Source organism: Sarcophilus harrisii, chromosome 2 (assembly GCF_902635505.1).
Source record: "Sarcophilus harrisii chromosome 2, mSarHar1.11, whole genome shotgun sequence".
Taxonomy (NCBI): Eukaryota; Metazoa; Chordata; class Mammalia; order Dasyuromorphia; family Dasyuridae; genus Sarcophilus; species Sarcophilus harrisii.
In genome coordinates, this window is record NC_045427.1 from 43625882 (window position 1) to 43651187 (window position 25306).

Below are 25306 nucleotides of genomic sequence, written 5' to 3' on the forward strand. Positions count from 1 at the left end.
CCATGCTGTTTGAGTTAGCACTATTACTGTTAGGTAACCCTAGAAAGGTCAGGGACAAAAGGAAAGGACTCCCAAGAAATGGAAACAAAGTGGAGGGCCATCAATCAGGGCTGGCTGAACAAACTATAGTATATGGTAAGGTTACTACACTGTAAGAAATGAGTGAGGCATACTGAAAAAGAGCCGGTCTCGGAAAGAAGAAAGCCAGGGTTTAGGTCCCATCTGTAACATACACAGACTGTGTGACTCTGAGCAAACTAATATCTCAAAATCTCAGAATCTCTAAGTCTCATAAGGTTGTCTCCTTCAATGAAATGAAAATTCCAGTTCCTGTCCTTGATTTACTTCGTAAGAAATGAGTAATATGATAAAATCAAGGAAATGTGGAAAGATATGTATGAAATGAGGCAGATGGAAATGAACAGAAACAGGAAGATAATACATGTGATCATTGCAATTAATAACGTGAGGTATAACAACTTTGGAGGACCTCAGAACTCTGCCCAAAGCAGTAACAATTATGGCATCATCTGTCTAATAAAATATCCTTTACCTTCCTAGGGAGAGATGATAGAAAGGGGTACAGAACAAGGCAGCCATTATGACACAAAGCCAATATGACTGACCCTATACTTTTGTGAAAGGGGAAGGGGAGGTGTTAATAGATAAAAACAGATATGTTAAAAGAAGACATCAATAAAACATTTTTAAAGCATAGAAGGAAAAAGGTGCAGAAGGGAACATTAATACAACAATATTGCTATTACCTCATTAAATTATATTTATGTTCCTTTAAAAAACTGCATGTAAGACAATTTCAGTTTCTTGAAAAATCCTCTTTCCTGTTTTTTTTTTAATCTTGAAATGTCTGTTTCCCGATTATTGTTACATTCGCAATAAAAAAGAACTTTTAAAATAAGTGGGAAAAAATAAAAACAATAAAAGTAAATAAACAGATAAATAATGAAAATAATAAAAATTAAAAATAAAATAGAATAAAATAAAATAAAATAAGTAGGGGAAAGTGGGGTGCTATCCTGGAAAATAAGGAGATGCCTTTATTAAGGGATTTACTAAAACTGCCTTTACTAAGGCACTAACTAAACTAAGTGTTTAAACTAAGTGTTAAATACTAAACTAAGTGTTTAAACTCACTGAAAAGGATGTTATTGAGAAGATATTTGTTCAGATATAGATTAAACCAAATGATCTCCAAAACCCATCCACCTAAGATCACATAAGAATATTCTGTAAAAAACTGTGAAAGACAACATGTATGGAATAAATGGCACAGAGACATCACTGAGGATATAACACAGTATATGAACTACTCTTTTGGGAGGGACCTCACTCAGATTTCCTTTACTTATGTTTCAATTCACTCTCCAGACTATTCTTCCTCTTCAAGGACAACCTCCTTGGCCTTACCTCAGTACCCTTTCCCCATTTTCTTCCACTATCCTTCCTCCCATATTCCACTTTGCCTTTAGAATATCAGCTCCTTAAACGTGAGGATTATCTTGCTTGCTAAATGTATACCTACCGTGCCTAACATGGTACATAGCCACCAGGGAGCTTTTAATAAATGCCTTATTTATCTATAAATCTAGGTGGAAGCAAAGAGATCAGTTAGGAGGCTTGGAATGTGGTGATAAGAGTCCAAAATAAAATGGTAGAAGTGAAATAGGAACAAAAGGACAGATGCGAGGCATTTTAAAGGACAAATCTACAGAAATTGATGCCTTTTTGAATATAGGGATGTAGGAGTCAGAAGATGAACCAAAGGTTATTTCCAAGTTTCAAGCCTAGAGGTCTAGAAGACAAGGAAAATCATTAACAGAGATAAGGAAGATTGGAAAGGGAAGATGAATTCCATTTTAGACAGGGTGAATCTGTCCAAAGACAGACAAAGTTTCCTTAGGCATAGATGAGAGAAATCGGAATTGGCAAGTGAGTACAATTCCTCTTTGGAGGAATTCACTGTTTGTGAACCACGCTGACGCTTCCAACTCCTGCCCATCAGCCAGAACTAAGGCAATGTACTTCCCCAAACCCTTTCTACACTTAAGTTTCTTTCTCTTCCTGTAAACCACCCATGACTCTTACCTGGTAGAGGAATCTTTGGCTGAACTGCTGCATGGCCCCCTGCAGCTGATTCCTTTGACATTGCCACTGTTCATAGTTTCTCACGTACTCTGCTGTTGGACGCTGCCAGGTGGTGGTCCTGGTGTTGTGGTCCACATAGTAATACCTTCCTCGGGGATCCACACGCTTTTCCCAGCTGGAAACATCAAGTACACAGTCAGCACAATGGCCTCTAAATCTTGGCAGATCCCAAGATTTCCCAGGCTGAAGACAATGGGGATAAGTTTGGGTCCAGCAACTTGGGGTCCCCATCAAGAAAGCAGCTAGATTCCAGTCTCCAAGGCTTACAGAGAACACATAGTATTAACAAAAATACAGAGGAGCACATGCAAGAAAGAAGCTGGTTCACAGAACAGCAGAGCTTTCTACTGTCTCTTCTGATATAAAAGTAGCCTTTTCCAAGGCTGAACCTTAGCTGTGGAAGTGACATGGGGGAGTTAAAGAGTAATGCAAGGAATAAAGATGGGCCAGGTAAGCCTAGTGGATATAATGAAATGCACACTGTCAGGAAAGAGTAGCAAAAGCTAAATCTCAAGAGTGCGCTCACATTGCAGTAAATAGTTAATAAGGCAGTACAGAGCAAACCCAACATTAATACTAACCTTTCAGAAAGCCCCCTTGGCTAATGCCCTCTCTGATTTCTCTCTGCTATGAACTGGTTACCCCACAATTCATTGGGTCATATCTCAATATTATGAGCTTTGGGTTTATTCCTCCAGCCAGATTCTACCTGCTGGCTCTTGGTTATTTCTTTAAGACTTCTGACCCTTCACTCTTCCCCATCACTGCACTGCTCTGCCCCTGAAGCAATCTTTAATCCTCAGGTCTGTTTCTAGAGCTGCTGTCCTGAATCACTAACTACCTGCCAGATATCTCCATTTGGACATCTGGCAATAACTTCAAATTCAACATATCTAAAACCACTCATCATCTTTCCCCCCAGATTACCTCTTCTTCTTGCCTTCTCCTGTTCCTATCAATGTCTGCACATGTGAAAAGGTGGATTTATCCTTGTCTCTTCCTCTGTTCCCTCCTTCCTACACCAGTCAATAAGAACCAAGTTACAGCAGTTTTTCTTGTATTGATCCCTTCCTTTCTATTTCCAGGGCCATCAGGCTTGTCTAGACCTTTCCTCCAGTTACTGCTGCCTTCTGCTTACACAAATCCTTACTGACTTCCCCACGTCTGGAATTGTCCCTCTCTAATGTATCTTGTATATCACTACCATGTTAATCTTCCTCAAATGCCATTTTGTTCCTATCCTACTATGTCTGTGCTGAAAAAGCTCCAACGGCCATTTGTTGCTAATAAGTTCAGGATTCCCAGACTAGCATCCAAAGTCCTTCAGAACTCTAGCCTCCTAGTAATCCATCTCCCATTAATTTCCCTGCATGAATTCTCTTCCCTCCCTGAGGAGTATATTCCCATCTCATACTTCTCCTTCTTGCTACTGCTTGTAGCTCTCCCTCCGCTTAGAATACCCTCCTTCTTTCTCTCCTCATCATTTAAGCCTGTCCAGCTCACGCCACACTTTCTTTGTGAAGTCTTTCCCCAACTATCTCAGTAGTAGTGACCCCTCCAGTTTTTTATCTCTTGGAGTATTTAGTGTCTATTTTAGTCACCCGGCACAAAGTATGTACCATTTCACATGGTTTTTTATCTCTCTGTGTAAATTGCCTACTTCCCCAATTCAACAGTAAGGCACTAGAGGGCACAGATCATGTTTTATAGATATTTGTACCCCCAGAGTTTAACATAGCTCACAGTGGGGACCCTAATACGCATTTGTTGTTGATGACAACGATGACATGGACAAGCGAGAGCTTCCTCTTTTCCTAAGCCTTGAAAATGGCACTCTATTCCAGTATAGGACCTGAATATTCTGGGAAATTAAATAAGAAGAAAGAGAAAAAACAAGATCAAAAGCTTCATGGAACAAATTATATTTAAAGCAAAATTTTTAGCCTGAGGCCATGAACTTGGAATGAGGGCTGGAGGGGCTGGAAATCACATCTTTATTTTCACTAACTTTTTGCTCTCCTTTATAATCCTATGGATATAAAAACCTTATTGTGAGAAATCCATAAGCTTCATTTACCAAAGGATCCATGAACCCCAAAAAGAACCCATGACTTAAAAGGACAAAATGGCCAATTATTCTTACCCTAATGATCAGTCACAAGAAGAGTACATGGGGGGGGGGGGGGGGGAGAAATGGCTTTTCTCTTATTCTAAAGCTACCACGAGGGCAAAAGAAGAGCCCGGAGCCAGAGAGGACCAAAAAAGGAATTCCAGAGCTCAAACTGAGACTAGGGAAGGAGACCAGCTGTAACAGATTTGCGCATGACAATCCTGCTACAACCAGCCTATTCTGGTTCCTCCCACACACTGCCCCATCTCCCCTCTTCCCGCATTTGCTCAGGCTGTCCCTGCCTGGGAGGCTCTTTCCCCACCCCTTCACCCTTTCAGTTCCCCAGGTTTCCTTCAACACTCAGCCCACACCCCCGTTGTGCAGGCGGCCTTTCCTGCTTCCCCTGCTGCTAGCAACTTCCCTTCTGAGAGGACCACCTGCCCTGCACATGTCTTCATTTACCCGGTCATTCACATGCTGCCTCTCTTAGCAGAAAGTAGGAACTGTTCTTTGCGTTCCTTTAGCCAGGTACCTGGCACACAGTCATCACTGAACAAATGTGTGTTGGGGCAGCTGGGGGGCGCAGTGGAGAGAGCACCAGCCCTGAAGTCAGGAGGACCTGAGTTCAAATCTGTCCTCAGACACTTAACACTTCCTAGATGTGTGACCCTGGGCAAGTCACTTAACCCCAATTGCCTCAACATCAAAAAAATGCCTGTCAACTGCCTGACTGCCTGCCTGGCGGTGCTCTGATCCAACTCCTCCGTTTCCCACACGAGGAAATAAAGGGCCTAGGAGTTATACGACTGCCAGGTCTCCAAGATTAGAGCCGGGAAGTACTTGGAAAGGCAGCAAAGCTCCCTTTGTGGCCCTCAGCTCTCTGGAGTGAAAGGACTAGGATGAGAGAGATGGGAGAGGAAGGGGTGGCTCTCTTCAAAAGCCCCAGAAAGCAAAGACTGAAGAAGCCTTTTATGAAGATTTCTGAAGAGGAGGAGATCCCTTGCTTTTACGGATAATGCTACAAAGCAAAGGAGTCAACCCTGGCTGTTGCCTGAGAAAGCAGCAAAGACCAGGACTGTACCAGCCCCGGTCCCATCCTCAACACTCTAGCATGGAGGGAAATATCAGAATGGCTTTGAGCTGAGGTCACTGGCTCAGGTTTATGTCACAGGCAAACAAGGCGGTGGCCAGGACTGCAAGTCAGAACAGCCGTGCTCTGAACATGGCCCCATCACTGCCCCAATTGCCCACTGACCCTGGACAAGAGGCACCGGTCTGCTCCATCCAGTTCTCTCCACTATGACACTGGATAAGTAACTAGAAGAAGGAAGGTTTGACTTCAAAATTATTTTCCTTTAAAAAGAATGTAGGAAATATTGATAGGAAGGCAAGAGGGGCCAGGATCAGGTCTCATCAGGGCGTGAAGCTGCAAGTCTTCTGTGAAAATCCTCGTGCCATAATGAAGTAGAAACCCCTATCCAGCCTCCGCGTCTCAGCACAGTGCTAAAAGGAAGAGGAAGTACCACTCATGGACCATCTTTATTTTCACATTATCTAAGCACTGACGAAGATAGAAAACCTGAATAACTTATAGGAAATCCCTCTGATAAAATGGTATCTAAAGAATAAAATTTGTGTGTGTGTGTGTGTGTGTGTGTGTGTGTAAGAGAAACAAAGAACAGAGAGAAACATAGAGAGACATACAGAAATGCAGAGACAGAGAAGACAGAGAGAGAAAGAGAGACAGACACAGACAGAGAAAAGAGAGAAATGGAGGAGGGAGGGAAAAAGGGACAAAGACAGAATTTCCCAGACAAGGAATAAAACAAAACCATGCCTATTCACACTTACATGGAAGGGGTGAGGCTTCCCTATACTATATCCTGATCACACAATGTGAACATCTGTAAAATCTACCACTGAAAGATGATGCTTAACTTGGGTCATTCTAAAAACGAAATTCTAAAGTATTCAAAGTGAAAAATAAGAAAAAGAAATAATAATGAGAATTTATCAGAGACTCTTTTCTCAGAAGGGGCGGGAAAGGGGAAAAAACCCTCCTACTGGAAAACCCTAAGTTATGAGGAGACTCTTAATGGAAAGTCCTAGGGAGAGAAGGTGGGGCCGTGTTTGCTCAGGGCCTGGCTGGCATCTGGGCGGCAGCCGAGCCTAAAGCCTCTCAGGTATCCTCCCTGCTGCTGGCCTCCCTTCCCACACCACACTGAAGAGGGAGGGAAAGAGGAGGGAGAGAGGGAAGCCTGCCTGCCCGCCCATGGACATCTAAGCCTTCATGGCTTCTTTATTAGAAAAGGGTTCTTTTTTCTGTGAGTGGGAGACATTCCCTTTCAAAAGTTCTGAATGTGGAGATTCACATTTGGAAAGTACGTTCTGTCCCTGGCAGACATGGAACCAAACCACTTCTCTTTATACTTGGACAGTTCTCTTTCCCTTGGAAACCCCTCATGTCCTTTGGTTATGGCAGAGAATGCCCTTCCCTCCTTCCAGAACACAGATGATTGGAGAAGCACACTGTCTACAGTGGCAGATTTCTTGAAGGATACACTTAATATGTGACCTCTCCAGCTAATTTTTATGAGTTTTTCAAGAACATTCTCTCCCCTTACCTCTTCCCTCCCTGTCTTCTGAACGCTACAATTCCATATAAGCTATCAGGAAAAGTACCCAACAAAGAATTGAGGCAACCCAAGAGAGGTGTTTGTATTCTGTATTTTGTAAAACTAGGTAGAAAGTCCCAGAAACATGCAAGACAATAGAAAAAGTTTCCATGCAGTGAAATCTGAAGACTTGCAGATGGACCTCTATAGGCCAAGGGCTCTCCAATGGCTTCAAATTTTAGGTCCCCAACCACTTTAACCCCAAAGTTCCCCTTGTTACTTAGCAAGGCTAATCCATGCTCACAGGTGAAAGGGAAGGCCTCTAGTCAGTGCAGTCAAGAAAGAAAAAAAGGGAAGAGAAGGAGGAGAGAGAGGCCACAGTGCCCCCTCAGCTGCATCTATCCCACAGACAGAGGATCCCAGGATCATCTTAGGAATATTACCCAGGAGGAAGAGGTCTTTCCCAGGTAGTCGTTTTTGTATTGTGGTCGACATAATAGACTCTCCCATTGGGCAGCTCTCGTTGTTCCCACCTGAAAAGAAATAAGAGAGATGTGAGATGCACAGTGAAAGAAACCAGGTGAAATGCGGGAGCCCCTGACCATTGACACGCCAATGAACCCCCAAAATCCAACAACTAGCAAGGGCCAATTGTGTGCAAGGTACCCTGTGGATGACAGAGGCACTGCCCTCAAAGAACTTATATTTGAGCGGATAACAGAGGTGTCATAAATAGGCCTTAAAAGTCCATAATTCCCTAAAGTCTGTGATCTATGAATTTATCTACATCTTACTATACAGTATCTAGCTCTCTTTTTCAATAGGGGTAATGTTTAATGATTACTCGCAGCTCTGGCACAAACATACTACATCTTCCTGGGCTATCCTCCAGGCCTGGAATGCTCTTCCTTCCTTGTCTCCTCCAGCTGCTGGCACACCTTCATGGCTCAGTTTAAACCCTACCTTTATCTTAAGAGTTTTCCCAATCCCCCTCCAGTGCCTTCCCTCTAAGGTGACCTTCCATCTGCACTGTATATATCTATAATGTACTCTAAGTTATCTCCTCATTACACTTTGAGCTCCTTAAAAGCAGAAATCTCTTCTGCCTTTCTTTGTTTATTCCCAGTACTTAACACAGTGCCCAGAACACAGTAAACACTGTGTAAGTGTGTAAAGTGTTTGCTGACTTGATCCTACATAATCATGATCAAATATATCTTCAGAATGTAGGAACAACAAATGACTCAAAAAACCTGGATATATCATCATTTACTTGCCTTCTTTGGTTTGCAAAGTTTGTCCTCTACTTCTACCATCAAAGGCAGACAACTTTTTTATTAGTACTGATGGAAGGATGACAAGGCAATATTAATAATAATAATAATAATAGCTGACAGTTCTTACTATACTAATATATACATAATACATTAATATATAAAAATACTAAAATGATATTTTATTTTTCCAAATACATGTAAACATAGTTTTCAACATTCATATTTATAAACCTTCATGTTCTAGATTTTTCTCCCTCTTTTCCTTACCTTTCCCTCTTCCAAGACAGCAAGCAATCTGATATAGATTAAATATGTGCAATCATTTTAAATGTATTTCCATAATTGTTATATTGTGCAAGAAAAATCAGACCAAAAGGGAAAAAAAACTATGACAAAAAAAAAAAACCAGAGATGAAAATATTACATTTCAATCCACATTTAGTCTCCATAGTTCTCTCTGTAAATATGATTGGTGTTTTCTATCCTAGGTCTACTGGAATTGCCTTGAATCACCACATTGTTGAGAAGACTTCATGTACAATGTTCTCCTGATTCTACTCACTTCACTCAGCATCAGTTCATATAAGACTTGCCAGGCTTTTCTGAAATCAGTGCTCTCACCATTTCTTATATAGAACAATAATGTTCCATTATGTTCATATACCATAACTTATTCAGCCACTCCCCAACTGATGAGCATTCACTCAATTTCCAGTTCTTTGCCAGTATGAAAAGAGCTACTGCTGGCATTTTTAAAGTGCTTTAGTTTCGAAAAGCACTTATAAAACTAATGAAGTGATGCAGAGTGAAAGAAGCAATTCACAGTAACAGCAATACTGTAAGGATGAATAACCATGAAAGACTTAACTACTCCGATCGATGAGATGATCCACAAGTTACAAAGAATTCATAATCAACAATCCAATCTTCCTCCAGAGAGCTAATGTAATCTGAGTGCAGACTGAAGCATATTTTTATCACTTTATTTTTTTTGCAACATGGCAAATGTGGAAATATGTTTTACATGACTTCATATGTATAATGAGTATTAAATTTCTCACCCCAGGAGGTAGTGGAGGGAGAAAATAAGTTCCTAAAAAAAGACATACATACACATAAACACACAAAGTCTCATTTGAACCCACAAAAACTTTGTGAGATAGGTAAGGAGAACATTATTTATTCCCACACAGGAGAGAAGAGCAAAAGATGGAATGGGAATGGAGCTAGCTCCAGAATTGAGGCACAAACTGGAGTTAAGTGTGGTTCACCCAATTCCCACTATGACTTACTATTTTAATTCCCTCACAGAGGATACCAAAAGAGAGACCAAAAAAAGAGGCAATCCCCGATCTCAAGGAGCTTACAATTTATACGTGCAACAAATATATACAAACCATATATAGGATAAATAGGAAATAATTAGCAGAGAGAGAAGACACTGGAATTAAGAGATACTCATAAAGGCTTCCTGTAGGTGGGATGAAACTGAAAGGAAGTTAGGGAGATTAGTATTTTGAAAAGAGGAGGAAGAGCAGCCCTGGAATGGGAGATAGCCAGAGAAAATACCTAAAGCAGAGTTGGAGTTTCTGGTTCATGGAACAGTCAGGAGGTCAATGATAAGCCCGAAGCCCAAAGAACACATGTCAGGAAGTATATTGTAAGACTGAAAGGGGCAAAATTAGGAAGGCTTTTAAAAGCCATATAGAATATTTTGTATTTGTTCCTGGAAGTAATAGGAGCCACTAGAATTTATCAAGGAATGGGGGTGACAGGATCAGACCTGTCCACTTCAGGAAAACATATAAAAGGACTGGATTGGAGTAGAGAGACTTGAGGCAGCCTCACCCCAGCAGCTATTGCAATAATCCAAGTGTGAGGTGATGAAAGCCTGCACCAGAAGAGTCAGAAGTGAGAAGGCATATTTAAAGAGACATTGCAAAGGTGAGACTAACAGGTTTTGACAACAGCTGAACAATGAGCAATCCAGGATAATTCCAGGGCACAGGTGAGGCTCTAACACTCACTCCAAAGTTCTCTTTTCTTTTCCTTAATCTTCTTTTAGAAAATGAAATAGATTTTTATTGATAATTTTTGTTTTCACATAGCCTAGATTTCTTTTTAGATGTTTTCAATTCTGAAATTAAAAAATACCAAACAGGCCTTTTCATATGTACATGTATGGATAAATACACACACACACACACACACACACACATATGAGTAGAAAAAGAGGTCTGTATATAAAAATGCAGAGCTCTATTAAAAATAGTTTGATTTTGTTTTTAAGTATGTAATAGACAACATGTAACTTTCAAAGCTGTCTTATTTTTCTATGATTCTTTCTGTTCTCTGCTTTGTATTTTTTTAAATGCTTCAAGAACCTTCTTTTCTTTCTTTCTTTTCTTTCTCCATCCTATTTTACTTCCTTCTCACCTTTCTACCCAACCCCCAAGTTGGAAAAAAAGGAAAACAAAATCTTGTAACAAATGGGCATAGAGAAGCAAAACAAATTCCCCATATGAACTGTGTCTGAAAATGTATGTCTGATACTGCATCTTGAGTCCATTAACTCTCTGTCAGCAGGAGAGGAAGCTTGCTCCCCCATGAACCCCTGGATACTGATTGGTCACTAAATTGATCAGAATCCTTTTGTCTTTCAAAGTTTTTATTTTTAACAATGTTGTGATAAATTTTTCTATTGGTTCTACTCAATTCCTTCTTCATCAATTCATATAAATATTCTCAGGCTTCTTTGAAACCATTCCTTTAATTATTTCTTATGACACAATAATATTCCATTACATTTACATATTATAATTTTTGGCCACTCCCCCAGAGAAGGAGTTTACAAGTTCTTTGTCATTGTAAAAATGGCTGCTATATCTATATACACATACACATATAAATATATATATATATATATAAATGCATGTGTTATTTATATACATATATACATACATATATATTTTTAGAGCTGCTTTTTGTATTTTATACACACACACACACACACAACTTTTTCTTCATTCTTTGCTCTCTTTGTATATAAACCTAATAGTGATATCTATGGTTTAAAGGACGAACACAAAATAACTCTCCAGAATGGCTGGCCCAATTCACAGCTCCTCCCACAGTGTATGTGAGTGCCTCTCTAGGTATTAGTGACACTCCTCTATCCTGATTCTCCCCACCCATTTGCCCACTTCTCAGTCTCCTCTGCTGGATCTTCATCTTCATCCATATCATGGCTCTGTTCTCAGGACTCTTCTCCACTGAAAATTATTTCACATGGTGATCTCATCAGTCCCCAGAGATTCAAATATCATCTCTAGCCTGACAATTATCCAGCCTCTCTGCTAATCCATTTCTTGCACATCCAAGTGTGTGATGACCATTTCAAACTCAATGTTCCATCTTAAACTCAACATTTCCAAGATTGAGCTCATTTCATTGTCTGTGCCCCTCAATGCTCCATTCTTCCTAGCTTCCCAATTCCTGCTGAGGGCACCTCCATCCAGTCACCCAGGTTCACATCTCCCAAATCTAATTTGTTTCCATGTCCTTTGCAATATCATCCACGTATACCACCTTCTCTGACACTGCCAGCACCCTGGGACAAGCCTTCGTCATCTCTCACCTGGATCAAGGGACCAGCTTTCTGGTTAGTCTCCCCACCTCAAGTCTCTCCCCATTCCAGTCCATCCTCCAGTCAGCTACCAAACTGATCCTCCTAAACTGGAGGTCTGACAAGGCTTAGTCCGAGTCAATAAACCTGAGTGCTTCAAATATAAGATTTTCCATTTGGCATTGAAAGCCCTTTACAACGTGACCCTCTCTGACCTTTCCAGTCTCCTCAGACCTTACTCCTCACCACGTACTCTTCAATCCAGTAACATGGACTTCCTTGCTGTTCTTTACAGGGAATTCTTTATCTCCTAAGGACTTTTTCACTAGGTATCTCTCATGTCTGGAGAGCTCCTGTTTGTCCCTACCTACATGGCTTCCTTTCATGTCTCATGTAAAATTTAACTCTGTACAAAAAAGGGTTTTCCTAGTTCCTTGCATACTGCTATTGCTTTTCCACTGAGTTTTTTTGGGGTTTTTTTGGGGGGAGGTGTCTGTTTTTGTATCTCTAGCATTTAGCACAGTGTTTGGCACTCAGCAAGTACTTCATAAATATGTGTTGACTGATTTTTAATTCATAATTAATCTAAATACATTTCCTGGAAATTTATTCAGTGGTCCATTCGAATCTAAATGGGGGAAAAGTGGGATATACAAATACAAAAAACCAAAATAATTTCTTCTCTCAAGAGCAATTGTTCAAGTTTAAGGAAAGAAGGCTATATATAAATATAGGCAGAGTAAATAGAAAATAAAGACAAAGCAATTAAATTCAAGATAGTTTGGGAGAGAGGACACTAGCATATGAGGCGATCAGGAAAGACTTCAGAACACTGACCAGTACAACAAGCCAGCCACAATTCCAGAGAATTCATGATGAAACATGCAGACACCTCCAGACAGAAAGCTAATGGACTCAAGAGTACAGGCTGAAATTCAATTTCTCTCTTCCTTTCTTTCTGTTTTAGATATAGCTAATGTGAGAAACTTTTTTGTTTGGCTCATATTTGTAATAGGTTTTGTTCTTCTTGCTTTCTCCACAGAGGAAAGACAGTGAGAATTTGAAACTGAAAATAAAATTGAATTTTTTTAAAAAAGGAGAAGCAATGTTTGAGTTGTATCTTGAAAGAAGAGACGGATCCTAAGACTAAGAACTGAAGATTCTGGGACATCAAGACATTTGCTCACTCCTTAAATACACAGATGTGCACTGTACAGAGACATCATTGAGAATTCTTTAGGGCTCTGCACCAGATGTCTGCCATACTTTCCCTTTTCTCTGACATAGAAGAGAATGAAATACCCTATTTTCAACCTGGAAACTTTTTGGCTAATTTCCTTGCCACAAAGCAACCAAACCAGAGTTCATCTGTTTACTTTTCAGTCACTAATTCACATCTGGGCAACTGTCCACCTGTGGGTAGCGCTTCCCCCTTGTCAAGAGCAAACGGTCTGCTGTAGGTGTGAAGGATGAAGGGAGGTAAACAGTTTCTTTTTAAACCAAAAATTCTTTCCACAATTCTTCCATCTGTAGTCTCGACTTGTGACAATCTCACCTTTGTATTTCACCTAGTTAAGCCACTTTTACTATGCTTTAGCTACTGCCTGAATTTTGAACTAGAATCTTGAGGGTCTCTCCCCCTTCACTCCAATTCTCACAAAGAGGGCAATTAAAACCTACCACATCATTTTTGAAATGCTTTTAACCGTCTTCCAGTTGTTCTACCCTTCCCTCAATCTTCCAGTCCCAAAGAAAAAAATCAATTTGCTTTTTGGAATTCTTTTCACTTATTACCAAAGAACCATCACCATCCTATCTCTGATCCTGGCTAATCCTTTTTGTGTGTGTGTGTGTGTGTGTGTGTATGTGTGTGTTTCTTTTTTCTTTTTTTTTATTATTATTATTTAATAGCCTTTTATTTACAGGTTATATGTATGGGTAACTTTACAGCATTGACAATTGCCAAACCTCTTGTTCCAATTTTTCCCCTCTTCCTCCCACCCCTCCCCCAGATGGCAAGATGACCAGTAGATGTTAAATATATTAAAATATAAATTAGATACACAATAAGTATACACGACCAAATCGTTATTTTGCTGTACAAAAAGAATCAGACTCTGAAATATTGTACAATTTGCTTGTGAAGGAAATCAAAAATGCAGGTGGGCAAAAATATGGGGATTGGGAATTCAATGTAATGGTTTTTAGTCATCTCCCAGAGTTCTTTCTCTGGGCGTAGCTGGTTCAGTTCATTACTGCTCCATTGGAAATGATTTGGTTGATCACATTGCTGAGGATGGCCAGGTCCATCAGAACTGGTCATCATATAGTATTGTTGTTGAAGTATATAATGATCTCCTGGTCCTGCTCATTTCACTCAGCATCAGTTCATGTAAGTCTCTCCAGGCCTTTCTGAAATCATTCTGCTGGTCATTTCTTACAGAACAATAATATTCCATAATATTCATATACCACAAGTTATTCAGCCATTCTCCAACTGATGGACATCCATTCAGTTTCCAGTTTCTAGCCACTACAAAGAGGGCTGCCATAAACACTCGTGCACATACAGGTCCCTTTCCCTTCTTTATGATCTCTTTGGGATATAAGCCCAGTAGTAACACTGCTGTGATCCTGGCTAATCCTAAGAATGAAGGGATCCCTTAATGACCAGACATTCAACATCTTTCTATGAATTTATCCTTTTGTTAGCTCAGCTAAAAAAATCTAAGCTAAAAAAAAAAAAAGCTCAGCTAAAAAAAGCTCAGCTAAAAAACTACCAGAAAAAAAAAATCTTTCTCCATTCACTTTTTCCCCTCAGTTTTATCTCCCTTCAGTATCTAATTCCTGCTCAGATCAAATGGCCTCTTTGGCCTGCCTGGTCCATAACTCTAGCTAGGTGGTTTCCTTAAGGAGCAAGCACTCAACTGCACCCCTATTCAGTCAATTACATTATGCACATGTGACCCATAGAGGTCTCTTCATTTCATTCACAGTATATAGCTGGCAAATTCCAGCAGCATCAATCAAAACAAGATCGTCAGTCCTTCACTCCCCTCGGTAACTACTGACCCTTAAATCAAACTCATAAGCTGCGTCTCCTTGAGCTCAGGTGACACATGTGGGATATTCTTTTTCATTAAAATACTCCCCATCATGTTATGTCTTCATCCCATTTCACCAACTTTTATAGTAAGATTAAAATAGTTTTCCATCAAAATACCAATGGATTTCAAAACTACTCTGAATGGTCACCCCATAGATCATATACTCTCCATGTGAATAATTCTACTTGATGTTTTTAGAAAGAGCATTCAAAGCACCAGTTTTGTTTTCAGATTCCTATCTAATACAATGTTCCCTGGCCTACTGTGAAAGACATTCAAACTAACCAATCAGGACCTTTGTACTTTAGACTGACTAAAAAGTAGTAGACAATTTCTCTTAATTTTGGTTACAGGCATCTAAAATTCAAGAGAATTTTAATTTTTCATCAGTTAGATGCATATACTTATGTGTAAGAATCATTAGGCTAATGGCAAAAAAAAAAAAAAAAAAAAAAAAACCACTTTGATGAAAACTCAATACTATGAAAAACTAAATAAATGTAATATATGTAAATATTAAAGGTACGGTTTGCGAATAAAAGTCACAATCCCAACTTTTGGAGGTTTTCTGAAGTAGTGTGGGATAGCAAAAAGAATGCTAAAACTAAAGTCTAAGGGACTGTATTCAAATCCAGCCTCTCTGTCACTTACTACTTGTTGGACCCTGGGCACCAGACATCTCTAGGCCCTGAATTCTTCAACTGCAAAACAAAAGGGTTTAATTAAAACAGGAGCTCTTAACCTAAGAACTTTAAGTTAAGGACCTAGAATTTTTTTAAAGAGTATTTTATAATGGCATTGCCATTTAGTTGGTTTTCATGGTAACCCCACTGTATTTTATTTTATGCACTATCCAAAAAGTAAAGATTCTCTGGTCTCAATTATCCCCAAAGGTCCCCTTTCCCTCTAAAATCTGTGATCTGATGAGTTCTAATTTTCTGCCCAAGGTCAAGTACTGGGATTCTTTCAAGCAGACTCTTCTTGGATTGGTGCTGCCATTTACCACAACTCACAGACCAAGAATTAGAAGGGACCTTATAAATCATCTAGTCTAGCCTCTCATGTTTCAGAGGAGAAAACTACATGTCACATCCCAAGTCATTCAAATTATAAGTAAAAGATCTGGGATTCAAGCTCCCCACTCCCCAGCACCTGATCCCTGAAAGGGAAAGTTTCCCAAGCAGGTCCATAGTTGTGACTCTTCTCAATAGCTACTGCTCAATGTTTGCCATTAGACCGTCTGCTCAGCACTCAGTCCCCAAGCCAGCATACTGCCTGCTCAGATTCCTGTTATTATTATAGGTGAACTTTATAACCCAATCAGTTGTTACAAGCATTTTAAGTGCTTATCATGTGCTACAGTCTGGAGAAACAAAGAAAAACAAAAACATGTGCTCTACCCTCGAGAAAGCCTTCTTAATTCTAAGTATATAAAGTATAAAGTATATACATCTAATAGGAAGGAAAGAAGGGAGGGAGGGAAAGAGGGAGAGGGGGGAAGGGAGGGGAGAATGAACAATGAGGAAATCATTTCAGAGGAAAAGCACTAACTATAGTGAGGACAGGAAGTAAGAGAAGACCACCACCAGGTAGGATTTAAGTTGCCAAGAATAGCAAGGAGGCCAGTATCACTGGATCTCAGAGTACATGAAGGAGAGTGAAAGATAGAAAGACTAGAAAAGTGGATATAATAATTATACCAACTATTAGCAGTTACATAGTTCTGCAAAGTGCATTACAAATGATCCTCACAATAATGCTGATACCATGACTATTCCTCTATCACATATGAGGAAACGGAAGCTGACAGAGGGCGAGAGGCTTACCTGTAGAGCATCTTGAGGCCAGACTGAAATGGAGGCCTTCCTAATTCTAAGGCTATCCCTCTATCCACTATATTATCTAGCCATCCAGGTACCAGCCAGATAGATTGAAGGGCTTTCAAAACCTAACAGTGGAAGGGAGTCACTGCGATGTGATGAGTGGGTAAGGGTAGGGCATGGCCCTTAGACTGAAGTGGGGAGAAATGTGAGTCAGGGAGCCCAACCAGAAGGCCAATGCAACAGTCCAGGGGAGGTGGCAAGGATCTACATCAGGCAACCCTGAATAGAGAGAGAGGCAAGCTAATGAAATGACATGGGTTTCCCTTCAATTGAATGACTGGTTTGCAACCTAAAGATACTAAATTTTTTATTGATTAGAGAAATGTAAATTAAAATAATTCTGTGGTACCACTTCACATCTATCAGACTGGCTAACATTAAAAAGGAAAATGACAAATGCTGGAGGGGATGTAGGAAAACACTCTTAAAGCACTATTGGTAAAGTTGTCTGATCATTCTGGAGAACAATTTGGAATTACATACATCCAACCATTCTGGAGAGCAATTTGGAACTATGCTCAAAAAGTTATCAAACTGTGCATACCCTTTGATCCAGCAGTGTTACTACTGGGATTATACCCCAAAGAGATCATAAAGAAGGGAAAGGGATCTGTATGTGCACGAATGTTTGTGGCAGCCCTCTTTGTAGTGGCCAGAAACTGGAAACTGAGTGGATGCCCATCAGTTGAAGAATGGCTGAATAAATTGTGGTATATGAATATTATGGAATATTATTGTTCTGTTAGAAATGACCAACAGGATGATTTCAGAAAGGCCTGGAGAGACTTACACGAACTGATGCTGAGTGAAACGAGCAGGACCAGGAGATCATTATATATTTCAACAACAATACTATATGATGACCAGTTCTGATGGACCTGGCCATCCTCAGCAATGAGATCAACTAAATCATTTCCAATGGAGCAGTAATGAACTGAACCAGCTACGCCCAGAGAAAGAACTCTGGGAAATGACTAAAAACCATTACATTGAATTCCCAATCCCTATATTTTTGCCCACCTGCATTTTTGACTTCCTTCACAAGCTAATTGTACAATATTTCAGAGTCTGATTCTTTTTGTACAGCAAAATAACATTTTGGTCATGTATACTTATTGTGTATCTAATTTATATTTTAAATATATTTAACATCTACTGGTCATCCTGCCATCTAGGGGAGGGGGTGGGGGGGTAAGAGGGGAAAAATTGGAACAAGAGGTTTGGCAATTGTCAATGCTGTAAAGTTACCCATACATATAACCTGTAAATAAAAGGCTATTAAATAAAAAAAATAAAATAAAATAAAATAAACATAGCTAATATGGAAATACAGATGCTATGATTTCACATATGTAATTAATATGCTATTGCTTGCCTTCTCAGTGAGTGGAGGGGAAGGGCTAGAGGGAAGGAGAAAATTTGAAACTAAAAAAAAAAAAAAATTAGTGTTGTAAAATAAATAAGATTTTTTAAAAACTTAAGAGATACAGAGAAGTCTCAATCAAAATAGTTATGTCTCCACTCTGGCAGCGCATATACTAAAACTGAAACAATGAAGAGAAGATGACTCTTCTTGGGTTTATGTTACCATTTATTATGTCTTGAATCCTAGACTCACACCAAGAACAGACCAGGAATCTTAAGAGAGCTCCTCTAGTTCAATCCCCTCATTTTACAGAAGAAACAAAATGACGTGCTCCAAGTCCCATAAATCATAGGGAGTAGAAATGGGATTCAACCTAGCAGATGGTAAAATATCAATACAAACTGATCTGTTCTGAAAAGAAGTGTTCACGATATTTCATAAGCTGCCAGTAGTCTACACCATATGAAAGACATCTCCTGCCCACATTTCTCAATGTTTCTGTTGCTTCTTTGTAAACTGGCAGTAAGAAATATTCAGCTCAATCATTCCCCAAGAACCTTTCTCAGTATTCTGAGCTACTCTTTAAGCCTAACACTGAGCTTCCTTTCACAAAATATAAACAACACCTTCTTTATTTCTTTTACACACAGGACGGCATGGTAGCAGTTCTTCAGGTCCCTGAATTACATACTCATTTTTTTCCCCTTCTTTAACTAGTCCCTTTCTTTCACCTTGGACAAGTTTCCAAAGTTTATATGGAAGTGTTTAAAAAAAAATCTTTATATAGTGGAAGGTTTCTGTAGTAAATACAAGTACAATCTATTCACAGATTTGATGCAAATAAAAGGGAAAATGAAAAAAAATGAATGCTTATGAATTATACCTATGGACAGAAGACAGATAAATATCAACACTAATAGTAGCAGAGACTGTAAATCTCCCTCTACAGAATCACAATGAGATAAAGATAATAAGTTCGTAAGACTACTGTTCGGCATTACCAGCACATTCTCTCTTAGTAAAGAGCTTGAAAACTTCAGGAATGAATTTGGCTGGTGGTAAAATTCAGTCTGGGATGCAACAAAAAGGCAGAAGCTGGTTTCTAGCTTAGCCAAAAAAGATCTAACCCCTGCTTATTGCTAAAATGTCTCTACAAATCAAGTCTCATATGAGAACACAGCAGCCTGGGGTTGAGGAAAGGGGGGGTGTCTCTGGGGCTGCTTTGAGAAGGTACCTCTGAAGCTCGACATGGTGGTCACCATGAATCTGACGGTCCCAGAAGCCCCCTCATTCCAATTAATTCTGCTCTGAGGCAGGAAATAGCTCGTGCAGCCAGTGACTGCAAGGAGAAATGACTGTGGGGAGGTAACCCAGCAGTCCAAACAAAACGCCCTCCCTTATGTAAGAAACCACAGCGACATGCTGTTTGCCAGGACAACATAATAGGCCTCTGTGTGAAGCAGTGGAGCGCACTATGGGGGAGCGAGCACCCTCCCAGAGTTTACCTAAGCCATACCTGTGCTAACAGTATTAATGAGTGCTCTGTCCCCAAAGCAGGAGCCTCACTGATAGGAACCAGATGCAGGATGGGTTGACAATAGCAGCCTTGCCTTACTATTATCATCTGGTCAAGATATTCTGCACCCTCTTTAATTGATGTTTCAAGCATCTTTTTGAAAGATCAGTTTTTCTTCAACCCATTTCCTTAAATCTAATCAAATTCAAAGCAAGTTAAACAAAAAACCTACATGTTTTAAAAGGAAAGAAAAACCCCAAAGAATGGCCATTGTCATGTTCAGTTCTACTGAGATCCATTCCACTCACAGAGTCCTCTGTCCAAATATTAATTTGCAAAATTCCTCTGTGTTCACAATATCTGCTGCATATTTTTAAAGACAGATGAATGCTTCAAAATCCCCACTTTCAACAAGTTCAGCAGGAGAGACAGGCAAAGTCCAGGAGACCATGCTGGGAGAGGGACAGACTGAGGGGTGTTTGGGAAACTCAAGTTTAACTGCCCCTAGACACACCAGTCTAGGAAAGAAAGTGTTCTCCAGAACTTATTAATAACTAAGTACGAATCTGAAATGGCATAAAGAACTTCAAACACTGTGAAGGATTCAATCCAATTAAGTAAACATTTATTAAAGACCTATTGCATATAAGGCATCCTCCCAGGAAGTGGGGGAGGAAATATGAAAATCAGTTTCAACTTTCTAGAAACTTACAACTTAGTAATTATAAGATTTCAATAAAAGTTTATTTTTAATAAAGAAAGATTTCAAAAGGCATAGAGTTAAACAGTATACTCTAAGCACTGGGATTGGGGAATGGCGTGTGCAAATTTACAGAGGTGGAAGAGGGAAGATGGCATTAGAGAACCCAATTTATAGAGTTTAGCTGTGCTTCAGAGAACTTGTCAGGGGGTAGTATGAAATAATACCAAAAAGATAAATTAGAACGATTCTAAAGATGTGAATACTCCTAAGAAAAGCTTGTTATTTTATTTTATTTTTTATTTTTAATAATAGCTTTTTATTTTCAAAATGCATGCAAAGATAGCTTTCAACACTCACCCCTGCAAAACCTTGTGTTCCAAATTTTTCTCCCTTCTTTACTCCTATCGCTTTCCCATAGACAGCAAGTAATCCAATATAGGTTAAACATGTACAATTCTTCTAAAACATATTTCCACATTTATCAAGTTGCACAAGAAAAATCAGTTCAAAAAGGGGAAAAAAGGAAGGAAAAAAAAAAGGCAAGCAAACAACAACAAAAAAAGGTGAAAATACTATGTTGTGATACACATTCAGTCTCCATACTTCTCTCTTTGGATGTGGATGGTACTTTCTATTCTAAGTCTACTGGAATTGGCCTGAATCACCTCATTGTTGAAAAGAGTCACGTCCATCAGAATTAATCACATAATCTTGTTGCTGTGTACAATATTGTCATGGCTCTATGCACTTCACTTAGTATTAGTTCACATAAGTCTTTCCAGGCCTCTCTGAAATCATCCTGCTGATCATTTCTTATAGAACAATAATATTCCATAACATTCATATACCATAAGTTATTTAGCTGTTCTTTAACTGATGAGTATCTACTCAGTTTTCAGTACCCTGCCACTACACAAAAGGCTGCTACAAAAATTTTTGTAGATATGGGTTCTTTTCCCTCTTTTTTGATCTTTTTGGGATACAGACCCAGTAGAGGGACTCTTGGATTGAAGGGTATGAACAGTTTGACAGTCCTTGGGGCATAGTTCCAAGTTGGAGAGCTTGTATTTTATCATATATGCAATGGGACCCCACACAAGTTTTTTGAGCAAGAGAGATGAATGTAATCAGATTTATACATGAAGAAGATGATTTTGGTAGCTATGCAAAGGAATGATTAGGAAACAGAAAGAATAGAAGGTGGGAAGACCTTTTAGGAAGCTATTAGAATAATCTTGGTCAGAGATGCTTAAGACTTGAACTAAGGTGGCGATAATATGAGTGAAAAAATAGAACAAGGAAAGAGAAATCACTGTTTGCTGAGATAAAATTCACAGGATTTGGTTCCTGACAGGCTCTGGTGGGTGAGAGGAAGCAGAGGCACTGAAGATTCCTAGGTTTCCAGCCTGGGTGAGTACAGTGACAATGGTGCCATCTCCAGAAATTGGGAAATCAGGAGTGAGAAAGTAGGGGGGCAAGTTTGGATATGAGCTTGGAGCACTACAGGGGCACTCAGCTGGAAAGGTCACTCAGGAAACAAGAAAAGTGAACATCTGGTGGCTGAATGTGGCAAGCAAGAAAAACCTCCATTTCAAGCTTAGTTTGCACTAGTGAAGGCTTGGTAAGCTACCTGTTTCCGTGGGCCTCAGTTTCCTTATCTGTAAAAGGAAGATAATAACCCCCATGGCAATCACCTCACAGGATGACTGTGAGAATGATCATCACATTTCCATACATTCTCAAATATGGAATGATTTCTGCCGACTTTAAAATGACCATTTTTATTACTGTAGTTATTAAAAGTGAAATTGGATCACTCTAGCCACAGAAATAACGAGACCATCGGGGAAAGGAAATAAAAACCCAGTAAGCAAAGAAGATATTCAGAAGCAGCAAGGGAACACAACCAGGACTCTAGAAGCAGGGAGTTGAAAGTTTAGAGCTGAGAGGGAGGGCCTGAGGTGGAGAGCCCTGCTTCTGAAGATGAGACAGCCAAGGTGCTACAAAGCCAGGCAATCTGACCAAGACTGCCCAGCAGATCAGCATCTGAGGCAGGATCTGAATCTAGAACCTCCCAACTCTTAAGTATAGTGCCCTGCTGCCAGCTGAGAATCAGACCAACTATTGATGTAGCACAGAAGTTATTTATTCTTCAACTGTATGAAAATTTAATTACAAATTTACGTGGACCTAAAGAATTTTTCCCATAGGCATTTAATTATATCTCCCTCAACTTTTCTAAGAGTGATTTCTTTCTTGTCTTGCCTTTCTTCACATTCTCAGTGATACATGTAGTGCCTGGCACAAAGTAAGTACTTAATAAATGCTCAATGACTAATTTTTGTTAGTTTGAGCATTTCATATTTTTATAGGTATCCATCCATTTCATCAATAGATGGAGAATGAACTGTAAGATAATAAATAGTTCATCTGAAAATATCATGATGTTTTAGCCAGCTATAGAAGCTGAAAAATCTAATGTGATCTCAGTGTGCTTTTAAGCGTTTAAGCATTACGATAATTGTATAAATTATATACAAATTGTATAAATATATATAAAAATATACATATTTATATAAGTATAAATATATACAAATCCAATATTGGACTTAACATATACTTCTACCATGTTTAACATATATTGGACTACTTGCCATCTAGGGGAAAGTGTGAGGGAAGGGGGTAAAATTGGAATGCAAGGTTTTGCAAGGGCTAATGTTGAAGAATTGTCTACGCACATGTTTCCCCCCCCCCATTTTTGCAATATATATATATTTTTTTTAATTTTAAATTTAAATTTTTAAAAAATTTTACAGCATTAACAATTGCCAAACCTTTTGTTCCACTTTTTCCCCTCCTTCCCTCCATTCCCTCCTCCCAATGGCAGGTTGACCAATACATGTTAAATATGTTAAAGTATAAATAAAATACAATATAAGTATACATGTCTTAACAGATATTTTGCTGTACAGAAAGAATCAGACTTTGAGGTAGTGTACAATTAGCCTGTGAAGAAAATCAAAAATGCAGACGGATAAAAATAGAGGAAATGGGAATTCTATGTAGTGGTTCATAGTCATCTCCCAGAGTTTTTTTGCTGGGTGTAGCTGGTTTAGTTCATTACTGCTCTATTGGAACTGATTTATTTGGTTCATCTCATTGCTGGAGGTAGCCACGTCTATCAGAATTGATCATCATATAGTATTGTTGTTGAAGTATATAATGATCTCCTGGTCCTGCTCATTTCACTCGGCTACATGCATGTTTTGAAAAATAAAAAGCTTTAATAGAGAAAAAAAGAATTTATGTAAACCAAAAAAAAAGTTTCAACATTTAAGGGAAGTGAGTTAGAACCAGGAGATCATTGTACATGGCAACAAGATTATGTGATGATCAATTCTGACAGACGTAGTTCTTTTCATTAGAGAGGACTATGGGAACTGAGTATGGATCACAACATAGCAATTTCACTCTTTTTGTTGTTTGCTTGTATTTTATTTTCTTTCTCATTTTTTCCCTTTTGATCTGATTTTTTTCTTATGCAGCATGATAAATGTAGAAATATGTATAGAAGAATTTCATGTTTCACATATATTGGATTACTTGCCATCTAGAGGAGGGGTGGGAGGAAAGGAGGGAAAAAATTTGGAACACAAGTTTTTTTTTAAGGATGAACATTGAAAACTATCCATGCGTATGTTTTGAAAAAAGCTTTAATAATAATCATTTTTTAAAAGTTTCAGCATTCAGTTGGGCTTGCAATTAAGCTAGAAAAAGACCAAATTAAAAACCCTCAATCAAATACTAAATTTGAAATTCTAAAATTAAAAGGAGAAATTAATAATATTGAAAGTAAAAAAAACTATTGAATTAATAAATAAAACTAAGAGTTGGTTTTATGAAAAAAAAATCAATAAAATAGATAAACTTTTGGGAAATCTGATTAGAAAAAGGAAAGAGGAAAATCAAATTGTTAGTCTTAAAAATGAAAAGGGAGAACTTTCCACCAATGAAGAGGAAATTAGAGCAATAATAAGGACTTACTTTGCCCAACTTTATGCCAATAAATTTGATAACCTAAGTGAAATGGCTGACTATCTCCAAAAATATAGGCTTCCCAGATTAACAAGGGAGGAAGTAAATTGCTTAAATAGTCCCATTTCAGAAAAAGAAACAAAATAAGCTATTAATCAACTCCTTAAGAAAAAATCCCCAGGACCAGATGGATTTACATGTGAATTCTACCAAACATTTAAAGAACAATTAGACCCGATGCTATATAAACTATTTGAAAAAATAGGGGAAGGAGTCCTACCAAATTCCTTTTATGACACAGACATAGTACTGATATCTAAACCAGGTAGGTTGAAAACAGAGAAAGAAAATTATAGACTAATCTCCCTAAGGAATATTAATGCTAAAATCTTAAATAAAATATTAGCAAAAAGACTACAGAAAATCATCCCCAGGATAATACACCATGCCCAAGTAGGATTTATACCAGGAATGCAGGGCTGGTTCAATATTAGGAAAACTATTAGTATAATTGACCATATCAATAACCAAATTAACAAAAACCATATGATCATCTCAATAGTTGCAGAAAAAGCATTTGATGAAATCCAACATCCATTGCTATTAAAAACACTTGAGAGATCAGGAATAAATGGACTTTTCCTTAAAATAATCAATAGCATCTATTTAAAACCAGCAGTAAGTATCATATGTAATGGGGATAAATTGGTACCATTCCCAATAAGATCAGGAGTGAAATAAGTTTACCCACTATCACCATTACTAGTCAATATTGTATTAGAAATGCTAGTTTCAACAATAAGAGTTGAAAAAAAGATCAAAGGAAGTAGAGTAGGTAATGAGGAAACCAAATTATCATTCTTTGCTGATAATATGATGGTATACTTAGAGAACCCCAGAGAT

The 25306-nt window shown here is 38.7% G+C and overlaps 1 protein-coding gene across 3 annotated transcripts in view; it reads right to left on the bottom strand.

The window, feature by feature from the left end:
* WWP2 (WW domain containing E3 ubiquitin protein ligase 2) overlaps positions 1–25306 on the bottom strand; it is a 122128-nt gene that overhangs the window by 25772 nt on the left and 71050 nt on the right. For all 3 annotated transcript variants that reach the window (XM_031950074.1, XM_031950075.1, XM_031950076.1), the window contains 2 exons: positions 7335–7424; positions 2107–2281 (listed from right to left, as the gene is read on the bottom strand). In XM_031950074.1, coding sequence (XP_031805934.1) covers positions 2107–2281; positions 7335–7424 — 265 coding nt within the window. The remainder of the gene's footprint in view (positions 1–2106; positions 2282–7334; positions 7425–25306) is intronic.